This window comes from Adelges cooleyi, unplaced genomic scaffold (assembly GCF_023614345.1).
Source record: "Adelges cooleyi isolate 19-005CV unplaced genomic scaffold, UGA_ACOO_1.1 ACOO_flye_CR_arks_rails_tigmint_CR_PRNA_30, whole genome shotgun sequence".
NCBI lineage: Eukaryota > Metazoa > Arthropoda > Insecta > Hemiptera > Adelgidae > Adelges > Adelges cooleyi.
Window position 1 is genome coordinate 18841828 of NW_026095971.1, and position 12140 is coordinate 18853967.

At 37.1% G+C, this 12140-nt stretch overlaps 1 protein-coding gene across 1 annotated transcript; it reads right to left on the minus strand.

Annotated features, from left to right (window-relative positions):
* Nucleotides 1-670: 670 nt before the first annotated feature.
* LOC126838131 (uncharacterized) lies at nucleotides 671-3204 on the minus strand. The gene is made up of 2 exons (XM_050572283.1): nucleotides 2989-3204; nucleotides 671-2127 (listed from the first exon to the last, which is right to left on the minus strand). Exons 1-2 carry the CDS (start codon nucleotides 3073-3075, stop codon nucleotides 847-849), a joined length of 1368 nt encoding a protein of 455 aa, XP_050428240.1. The 5' UTR covers nucleotides 3076-3204; the 3' UTR covers nucleotides 671-846.
* Nucleotides 3205-12140: the final 8936 nt, after the last annotated feature.

The following is a 12140-nucleotide window of genomic DNA, read 5'->3' on the forward strand; positions in this document are numbered from 1 at the left end:
TATTATGGATATGCATTTTTGTATAGACACAATAAATAATTTTATTGTAGGTAGCATAATTTTCTTTTATAAAAACCAAAGATACTATACGTTTTAAAAAAACAATTTCACACTTTTATAATTATTAGTTTGGCCAAGTTTAATATATTTTCTAACACATATACCCCCATCTCCTATGTGTGTAAACCATGTGAACTAGATTTTTAAATGGCAAACTCTATTTATTTTTCGGTGAGCGTATTTATATTTTAGCTTGAATGCGATAGCGAAAAGGTATTGGAATTGACAAGATATGTTTTTTTGTGTTTGAAGACACGACAGCTTTTTCCGGCACGTGAATGTGGGGTTGGAAGTTTTTCAAACAATTTTTGAGAATACGCCTTGCACCCACCTAGGTCAATGGTACTTAAAATATTATGGGTGGGGAAATTTAAACTAAACCGCAGTTGTCTTCTCGCCTATAGGCTGAATCTTTTAATACCTTAAAGTAAAATAATTCATATATCGACTAGGAATCATTTTCATTATTATATTATTGTTAAATAAGTGAAATGTATAAGAAGGTTACTATTTTAACTATTTATTATATTGAAACTTTTCAATATAATTATTCTATTCATAAAAAATTCGCATCGTGAAACTCTGAACATCCTTAAATAACAAATCATACTTTAAATCAACAATATTATTGTATATTATGTAACTAAAAAACATTAAACAAATGTAGGACTTTTGAATTTTCATTTCAAAAAATTAACGAAAAAAATATCTACATACACATACTTAAACAAACATTAAAAAACACTTATAGTCTAAATAATGATATAATAATTTTTTAAGTAATTATTAGGAATCGTAATCGGTATCGGTATCCCACGAGGCTTCTCCTAAATTGGTCGTTTTAGTCGGACACACGTTTTCCATCACTTCATCTACGACAAAGTCTATCTCCCAAAGTCTGTTTTCTTCTTTTATCGTTTGTCGACTAAATTTTTTCCACATTTCTGGAGTGCAGCGGCCGATTCCATCGCGGACAAGTCTATGCACGTCTTGCAATTCAAATGTGGTGTTTTTCATTTTCACGTGGTCCTTAACCACCGACCAAGCAGACTCCATAGGGTTTAGCTCGCTATGGTCGGGCGGTAACCGCAATATCACCCTGTTGTGCTCTTTGACGTATTCGTCAACAACGTACTTGTCGTATGTCGGTTTAATGCGTTTCACCATTTCCATTAGCCGTACCTTGATGGTGGGCTTTTCGAAAACTTCGCCTCTTTTCTCCAACCACTTCTCGATGTCGGCTTTGTTCCAGTTTAGCGTTGGACCCGCCGTGGCCTTTGCGTTGTGATGGGGCGCGTTGTCCATGACTATGACGCAATTGTCTTTTAACAGTGGCAACACTCCTTTGATCCAATCGAAAAAGGTACGCTCGTTCATTTCATCGTCGGACTCATAAGCCAATAGCCCGCCGGGGACGAACCCGTCTTCCGAACCGATGTCGAGGCTAATTAAACGTTTCTTGCACTTGCCACTCGGTTTGGCAGCACTTTTTTTCTGCGACGAGTCTCTGCTAGACTGCGTTGTCTTGTCAGGGCCGTCCCACGCGTTTACCCATGTCTCGTCCAGGAAGTAAACGGCCCGTCCGTCTGCGCGATATTTCCTTATTTGCTCTAAATATGTATTCCTCCCAATAACGATTTCGTCCTTCTCGATCAATCCGCTGTTTCGACCTCTTTTGCTGTGTACAAAATTTAAATCGTTCAACAGACGGTGCAATGTTGACCGAGAAAAGTTTGGTAGTTTAGGGTCTTTGTTAACGGAAGCCAGAATTTTGTTGAGCGTCGGTATTTGACGTTTAAACCAAATATTGTGAATTTTTCGGCGCACTGCATATTTATCATACTTGTCGACTTTATCGGATACTTTATCTCGGTTTCTAGTTTTATTTGGAGATCTTAATACACCGTTTTTTTTATATTCAGAAATCGTCTTGACAATTGTAGTCCGGCCCACTCCAGTTAATTTGCTCACTTTTAGTACTAATTCCTTATATTTAATGTCAGGGTGTTCCAACAGTTGCGACTTATAAATATTTATTACCAATTCTTTTTGTCGCGAGCAAACAAGCTAAAAACAATTAAAAAAACAAATTAACATATTAATTTATGCTGTTAATTTTAAATAAACTAAATTATAGTCGTCTGTTGTGTAAACTATTACTGTTTAAAGTACTATTACAGTCGTCGGATGCCTTGATTATTCCTTGTTCTTTTTAGACATTTAACCGACTATTTAATTTTTACAGTATTTTTAACAGTAGGGGTTGGGGGGGAGGAGTTAGTTGAATTAAAATTAAAATTTTTACTTTACACTTTACTTGTAAATAAAGTAAAAATACAACCCAAAACAGTAGAGGTATTAACCCTAGTTTGATTATGAGTGATTTCCGCAGCCCTATACTCTTATAAGAAACTAAGTTGGGTAAAATAATAACAAACATATTCATACGATTTTAGGGATTATTTTAGTTTTTATTTGAACATTGATTGAATGGTCTAGATCAAATTTGAAAAAACCCGGTCGAAAAAAGTGCAAAAAGTTAAAATGGCGCTGCTGGGATTCGAACTGTGACCTTTCGCGCCAAAAACAACGTTTATGGCGATCACGCCAAACGTCACCATTGCGAGCAAGTAAGAATTCCAGTCTTATTAAGTAACTCTGTATCTAGTGATCTGTTATTTTTTTGCATTTGAGGGATTATACGACTTAATCCCACGATAATTAAGCTTAGCTAAGAATATTGACAGATTGTTTTGGTATTTTATTTCACATCAAAATCAGTTTAGTCGTTTAAGCGAAAAACGACAACTACCCTCCTTCTTCGGCAACAGTCGGGTAACAATATTACTTATTTATCTATACTGTCAGTAAAAAAACGGTCGGAGCGAAATATAAACCTATTGTTAGTAAATACACAATATGTCTTACCTTTCCTTTTGCGTTTTTCCTTACTGGCGAAGCGCCTAACACACAGACAACATCGGTCCCGGAACAAGAAGGCTGATCATCATTCATAACGGTTACTTAATAGTAAAAACAAAATCGTTTACCAACAATTTTAAATTCAATATTACACCGTGCATAGGTGACGCAGTAAGTACGGGCAGTGTCTCACATGGCACGCTACACTTACAAACAGACATGAGACATGTGCGCACAGCTAGTAGCTACCTTCGCGCCGACGGCCGCCCGCCTTGGGAGGAGACCTAGGCGGAGTGCGGCGTGGGGATGCGCGAGACGGACCGGTTTTGTCAAGACGCGGTACCGTTCTTTCGTGGGCTACATGTATAGCTGCACGAATGTCCTTTTTACCTAACCAATCAGCTGATCAGGCTACATCAGGCCCGGGCAAGATACTTACCACACAAAAACGCGGCGGTCATCTTCTTAAGGCCACTATACGCCCACTATAATGCGATATCTATACATTTATATTATTTGTTGTGTAAAGATATTATAACATACAATGCTAAATTAGTCAGTCACAAAATGACCGTCACTTTTTTGTCAACATTGAAAGTGACCCTTTTGCTTTCGTCTCCGGCTGAAGACTGATGCGCAAAAGTTAGATAATTTTAAAAATATTTTCCCTGAGAAAATATTGTATTTACATTGATGTGTTTTTTTTTAATTTTAGTTTTGTGTCTGCAGTTTGGACCCACGATATCTTTTGAACCGCTGAACCGTGTTTCTTGTTCTAGCAACTCTAGTATTTTATTAGAACAAACATTTAAGAAAGTCACCCCTTCCCCTTGGAAATCGAGTAAAACACCCAACAAATTTACTTATTTTTCAACTTAAGGCGATTGCACGCGGTGTTTTTTTTACGTTTTAGTCCAAAAAACCAGACAAAATTTCGACTACTAAGAATAATCCGATTTCAATTCTGTAAAGATACACTAATTCTTTGGCAACTTTACTAGGTTATAGAGGAAACAGATTTTTTTATTTTTTTCAAGTAAAAAAAAATTGAGTTTTAATATAGAAAATGAATTAACACGGTCAAAGTTTAATAAACCACAGTTTTTCTAAAATATTGCCTATACAAAACTCCTTAAAACAGACGGCACGCAATCCTATTAAAACGTTTGTTTAATGCATTCGATATTTTGATGAATAAATTATAATATTTTGGTCGTTAATTTCTGTTTTTATCTTGAAACACTGATGCAAAATGTTTGGCGGCGGCAATATAGCGAGTCCGGGGATGATAATGACGGTCGTGCCGAATGTCGTCGTTTCAAATCGCAAATAACCCACACTCGGGGAAAACAAAAAGGGGGGAAATGGAATTTATTAAACGATCACTTTTATTTATAATATTACGGTGTGTTTTTACATTGTTAATTTACGTTTATGCGTTTCGGAAGACATCCGCCGGTCGAGTAACGGGTGACGAGGGAGTTTAGCCGGGCAAAGCTGGGGGAGAAGTCCGGGAACGAATTTTGCGCGTATACGGCAAACGAGAAATAAATAAAACAAACAAACAACAAGAAGCGTTTCGATTATAATATTATTTTCTTCTAAATGACTTTAGTGTTGGCTGTAAATTGTCGTCTCGGTTTGCCGGAGAGTTGCAAGCGCAGCCGCACTGGAAACGACAGAAGAATGGCAAGGCGACAAACGTTCACACACACACACATTTGGAATAAAATATAAAACAAAGTAAGATTAAAAAATACTACTAATAATAATGTATAACTAACACTAAATATACATGAGGCAAATTTAAAATGTAAAAGAAAAATATAAAAAATCAGCTTATAAATAATGCCTAATTTGATATTTCAACTGCCTCGTTTTAATCAATTATACTCTTTAAGACCACCCAGAACTAAAAAAAAAATTGTATAAATTGTACAATTCATTTTAACTTTTAGCACAAACAGTTAGTTACTTAGTTACAAACAGGGTTTGTATAATTTTGAACAAAATTTCCTTACAAAGCATTCTCAAGAGGTTGTGTCTTGTCGATGATTTTCAATGGTAAAAGCATGTTTACACAAAACCGATAAAAAAGCCTTTCAAAAGTAACTTTAGAGGTAAATCGTCCTTAATAAAAAATATAGAGAACTCGATTTCAAAGGGAACATGTTTAAACAAAAATATTGGATTTTGTTTTTCATGTAACACATTGCTTACATCTTACTACTTAGAGCATACAAAAACGATCTAAGGTTCACATGGAAATGGTTGCAAGTGTTTTATTATTTAGTGAAGTTCAATTGTCCTGAAGTAACACAAAACAGAACTACTATCCATAACGATATTAATTAAATCATATAAGTTGTTGTTTTTTTAAAAAATATATGTAATGCAATATATCTAAGTCGATAAAGCTTCGAACGCATTGCATTCCAGCATAATATTATTAAGACACGGTTTTTATGGTGTCGTATCTCTCTTTTTTGTCTTCGCGATTGTTCGCATTATTATTTTACCGGAGAGAAGGCGTGTGATGTATTGAAGCAAAAAAAAAAAAAAAGGCGTTTGGCGACGACGGCGTTTCCAAAGCTTTTCAATAACTTTTGGATTTTATTTATTATACTTAAATTTATTCGCTCCAATTTCTTTTGTGGATTGACTCGGTCGCGTGAACATAACGTCTGCAATTAATGGGTTTCGACGATTGTGGTGAACTTTTCAATGGGATCTTTTGTGATGTACACGGGGGATGGACGTGCATTGTCAGCGGGGTAATTTAAATACACCCCCGCGGGTTTCAACCAAATTGTCTAACACGACACGACGGTATAATACAAGCAAAAACCGCTGCTGATGGATGCACCGACAACAATTCCGACCATATTGTGATGGGAGACATAACGTATGTCTTTGATGGAAAAAACAACGGAAAACTTTATCTGTGAATCTCGCATTGTCCAACAGTACAAAGTTTTTGGGAAGTAGCTTTACCGTTTTTCCCCAATTGGCATCGCACCACTGAACTCAATACACGGAACGCGTATTGCCTGAAGTGGCCTGAAATTACTGTGAACAGCTGTTATTGTTTTGTCACAGACTAGATGGAAACTGTCTGTGATGTGACGGTGTTATTATCACCTAACCTAACATTTTTAATATGTATCTTGGCATTTTTATTTTCCATGAAATTGGAACACAAAATGACACGGTTCAATATGCCGCATCCGTATATTGAGTTCAATGCATCGCACCTATGTAGTATGGTTGCGGGGATACACCCTTTTGCGCTGAAGATCCAAGGCAACGAAATAATGATAATTTATTTTATTGTTTTGCCACGTGCGGTCGTTAGCTGACAGGGTGGTGAGCCGACTGTACCGGGCTAAGATCTACACAGAACACCGAGTGAGTGAATTACGATTATGACGGACCTCTTAGCTGCTATCGAAACACATTAACCCGACCCACGCACATGCACAGTAGGTACACACTGCCGCACACAAGTAGGATTGTGTACACCGTATATTTTGTGTATACACCGCGGCACAAACAAACCCCTCAGGCCCTTCACGGTCGTGTTAAACTACACTTCTCATTAACTTTAACGTCGTCGTGAACGCCTGATGTGTGTGTGTGTGTATGAAACTCGGTTTAAACTGTTGACGCAGTCCAGATACATTGCACCCCCATCCCTTCTTGCCCTCCCCTCGTATCCTATAACCGTTATGACTGCCTACCTAATGTGCTCGTAAATATACCACTATACTGTCGCCGTTTCCCGTGTAATATGTACACCTATACATGTATGTGTACAGCTTGCAACGACTATCTCGTGAAATTACCTCCGCCATCGACTACTCTTGTCTGTCCTCCCTCGCCGCGATAACACTGCCTGTTTACGACCTTTCCTCAAAGGCAATGTCTTGGCTTTTTGTACTTCCCCTGCACGACGACGATTACCGCAATACTTGACCGGTGATGGCATCAGCACTAGTAAAAACGAATAAAAAAAAATGCCATCGACTTTTTAAATTTTAAAATCACAACCAACGGCGTGTAGCCTACCGGATGATGAATTTAGACAGTGTTTGGAAAATTCCTTTTAAAAAGTAGTGCATTATCGTTTATTATTCAACATTTATTAAGCATTCCAAATAAAAAAAAAACCATCTTTAATATTTACACTGTACTAAAAAATGTACTGACAGAGTAGCTGTAGGTAACACCTATAGATTTATTTTGTAATATATAGATCAAATAGATTTATATAGATTAAAGATAAGCCCAAAGGTGACCACTGACTGGCCAGTACGTTAAAACAACATGTCAAATTTTTTTCGAAGACTTATTCTTGTTTTTAAACAGTAGTAGTTTTAGTTCCATTTGTGTGTGTGTTCGAATTTTATCGCCGTCCGGCTTCGACTTCCGGCCTAAGCCGGTAGATGGCGGTCGCATACTCGTGCCGGCCAACTCGGTCGCCCCTTTGGTTGCCCTTGGCTACCCGCGTTATCGGCCCATTCATAAATCTACGTTTGACGTGGTGCACGTTATCCGTGGTTGTGTTTGTTTACGACCGCCGCATGACGTCACACACACACACACCCCAAACCGTATACAACCGACGGCGGCAACGTGTCATCCACCCCGTGCCACTACCCGGAGTCTTGAAAATGCCGCCAAAAGAACCACCGGCGCGGTCCATCGTTTGGCGCCAATTTCGCTCGAGTATTTCTCTGATCGTACCGTTTGAAATCCGTACGTCCTATAGGTACAGGTACTTCTTATTCTTGTCCGGTCTTGAAGGCTACACATATCCACATTCGTCTATCCCCCCTATCCCGAGCTATTGTTTTTCCGTCTTGAATTCCAATTTCTGCTAGATCTACTTGACTCTGTCCTTTGTTTTTGGTCTGCCTAGTTGTCTCAGTACCATTCGGTTTCCATATTCCTTGTACACATGACTGTCAAAATTCCGTATTACTGATTTAATTACTACCTTATAATATAATGTAGTTTTTCATTTAAGTGATTCTTATTTGGATTTGAAGGTACTCGATGGTCCATAGTAGCACTTATTGGCCGCAGCTGTTGTTTATTGTCGAATGTTCATGGAAACGTCCACTAGTCGGAGGCCGCCATATTGAGAACAGTTGTTGTTTTTTTCTGCAATTTATCAAATATTTCACTGGGTTATCACCACTGATTTTGGCCATTTTTTTTCTGTAGAAATAACATTTTATTATTTATTATGGAAGAGTAAGACGGTTTTTTTATTTTCTATGAAAATTTAAACAACATGGCTGCATCCCAGGTCGGGACATATTTCAACATATACATCATCCGGTACTCTTGTCAGTCGTTTGAAAATCTCTACAGCGGGAGGGCGCTGCTATAGGGGGAGAGGGAGGCGTTTTTCGTGAAATTTCTTTGGTCGTGACGGTTCATACGGCACATAAAATATAATATATAAAACGTGTTGCCGTGTGGTATTACTGGTTAGGAGTCCCTAAGTTTTTATCGGGTGTGTCCGTCAACGTGTGGGTGTGTATGTCAGTGCAGTGGGGAGTCGGTGGAAATTAGACGGCCGGAATTTATCGTGGGGCATTATCAACCGGGAAGAGCGCACAACACGCGGCCGTATCACGAAGAGGAGAAGAAAACTGCTGTCCGGGTGTAGGGTAAAGGGAAAGGCGGGCAGGACGAAGGGCCTAACTGCCGGAGCGTTTTTGATGTTTTCCCGTGAATAATGGGTGCGAACGACCGGGCCGGGGCAGGGCACGGGTGCAGTGATAGTTGCGCGACGGCCCGTTTTTCTATACGCACATAAAAACTGATTTACGATGACCCCGGTAGTAGAAATGAAAAAAAAAAATATATATATATATATAAAGTAATGATAGTAATAATAACGAAAAGAAAAGGAGGCGAAGATCCGCGTGGAAAACCCAGTCCGATTCAGCGCGCACACAGAGCTGCCGGGCGTCTCGTTTTATTTTATGACACCGCCGAACACGCCGGTTGTTTTATTATTTATTTAATTTTCAAAAAAAAAACAATAGGTACATGTTTATTCGTACGAGAAACAAAAATAATAGGAACGCCTTTCTCATAAACTACAACACACACACACAAAAAAAAAACAACCTTAAATTAAAAACAATTTTCCAGGCTCGACTTTCAACTATAATTTGCATGTGTATAGGACGATTTTCAGACAACGTAATGCTCCAAGAACGACAAGTACCCCTTCTTTCTAAGATGTTCAATATACTAGATTTCGGACTCAACTGAATTTCTCGTTAGGCCCATATAATTGCTGTTGGATGGTTTCAGTAGCCTTAACGCTTTGGACGCAACAGAAAGTTTAACTGTCAAATTTTATTTTCAACTATTACCCGGTGAATGAAATGACAAAGAATTTATGAAAAATTCTCAGTAGATACTAGCTTGCCAGCATACATGTTTCATGAGTGTCATATTGCTGAATGTAGATAAAATTAAAATATTTTGTGTTGGAACTAAATGACAATTAAAAGGAGATAATAGTAATAATATATAAAATTACTCACCAATAAATGATAAAACAGCAATCAATGACTTGTTGATTTACTATTGAATTTGTTTATACGATACTGACCGCTTACAAGAGGCAATAATAATAATACAGCGGGTAGACTTATCAGTATGATGTGAACGTTATGGTAGAGACTCAAAGAGTCGCTTTAAACGTGCTTAATATTTGGGGCTCATCAACTCGAAGAATTATGTTAGACGTTTAATTGTATCCCCAAATATATTTTCAATTGCGTTTTCTATACTCTTTAAGAATGTCGCATTTGGTTATTGAGAAAACTTAAAATTGTTATTACTTGTATACATTTTAAAAATTATTATTATTTTACAATAATTATAGATATGCAATTTGCAAATATAAGATTATTAGATTATTCTGGTCAGGTGGCACTGCTGAGAGCCTTCCTATTCGTACATAGTTGTCACTGTATCTTTGTCATCAGACTTGCTGGTTATACATAGATATTGTATAGATTGTAAATAAAGAAAATATTTTAATAAAAAAAAAAATTGTTTGGAAATGACATAAGAAAAATCATGTTGGCGTGTCCTATAAAGAACATCTTTGGTCTTTATATTTTTAGCCGACCACTTGTAAGATGAAAAATAAATAGGTATAACAGCATTGTCTGGATGTACACGTGAAGGTAAGACTTGTACAAAATGTGTAAATATTTAAACACCTAATGAAACACAACGGTATTCTTAAACCGGCGCGGCGGCGGGGTCTATAAACTAGATATTGTAAGTATTGCATACAACTTTGACGACCAATGAAAGCTGTTGTAGTAAATACATTGCTGAAATAAAAATAAAAAACAGTGGTTATTTTTCATGTCCGGTTTGAAGGGGTGAAACAATAATAATATAATAACTGCGTTATCAAGGGTAAGCGAGAACGTGAAATCTGCCCGAACGGACGTCAATTGTGGACGGTTTAAAAAATAATTTACAGGCGTAGGGGAGTGGGCGGGGGCGGGGAGGGAATAGTATGTACATTATGTATATATATTTAATGTTATGCAGTTTTAACGCCTCTTTTTTTGCGCCGCTACTACCTTGCCCGCCTCCTCCCCCAAAACACCTAGTCGGACAAAACAAAAAAAAAAAACCTCTGCCGTGTGTGCACACAATGCGGAAAACAATATACTAATTAACATTGACGGTGCAAACGATGATGGTAATAATTATTGTTATCGTGTCAGATATACACACACACACTGATATTATATTGTGTGTGTTTTTCAATGTATTTGGGTTTTATTGGTTCCGAACGGACGCGCCGCAAAACAGCCGGACGGGCAAAACAAAGTACAGCGCGCAAACGATAATAACACGGCTGCAACGGTTTCCCAATGGTCGTCCCTAATAGGTCATTTGTATCATTTAAAAGTTTTCACACAACCGAAATTTGATTTACGTCCGAAAATATTATTATATACTCATACGAGCACACACACACACACACAGCTGGATGGAAGGCAGCCCTAAAAGGACTGATGGACGGAGAGCGGGGAACGGAGGGAGGACATATTATATAACAAGTCCAACGATTTTGTTATTGTTTTCATGTGTGTTTCCAACATGACATTCCATTAGGGCCGAACGCTGTGTGTGTGTGTGAAATCGAGAAATTAATTTCAATATACAAACCTCTATTATTACTATTAGCGGTAACTGCGTGTCCGGTGTGTCTCTCTTATGTATTACCGGCAGTAAGTAGTGCATTTTGTAATAAAATATTACATTACGTACACCAGCTGTTTTGGTTGTCATCATATTTTGTTAGCTAGCAAGTTTTTCCTAATTAAACGATGGCAATACAATATTAATAATGCTTGTAGTTTGCTATAATACATACTTGGATGGCCGGTGAAATCTAAAACCCGGAGTAATTAGAATAATCCTTAAACGTTCATGGAAGATTTAATGAATCAACCGGAAATTAGTCGCCACTGGCTAGCGATTAGTCCGGTAAATTTATTACATTTTTCCACAGCCCGACAGGCGCTCTTATTGTATATGTTTTATAATTTGTATTAATCTTTAAACACTCAATAAGATGCTTATTGAATTTACCATCAAAATGTAAATAAACTTAATAAATGAACTTATTGAAAAATAATTCTGAAACAAATCGCAAACATAATAATATAAAATAATAACATTCATATTTTAACTGATGTTGCAAAACTGACACTCATTTTCTCTTAAAAGCAATTGCACATTTGTAGTATTTCTTTTTGGAGACACTTTATGATATTTAACAATATTAGACAATAGGTATTCAAATTTTTATTTTTCCAAAGCTCCATCAACTTTTAAAACTTGAATGGTAACGTATGTAATATTTATTTTACTTTATAAATTAAGAATAATTTGTCGAACGTTTTGACTGGTCGATAACCAGTTTAAAACAATTATTAAGGTTTAAAATTTAGGACGGTGGGAAGATTGGAGTGCATTACTCTACCGCACTTCCTATCCCGAATTTCAATCTTTACTCACTTTAAAAGTAATTATCCAAAACTGGTTATCAACCAGACAAAATTTAATAAAAATTATTTTCAAGAGGACGCCAC

Bases quoted from the DNA above. Each gene is read 5' to 3' on its own strand.
- LOC126838131 (XM_050572283.1), bottom strand. From the start codon at position 3,075: ATGAATGATGATCAGCCTTCTTGTTCCGGGACCGATGTTGTCTGTGTG. The intron at 2,128-2,988 runs GTAAGACATATT...AATTGTTTTTAG, and splicing joins GGAAAAACGCAAAAGGAAAG to CTTGTTTGCTCGCGACAAAA.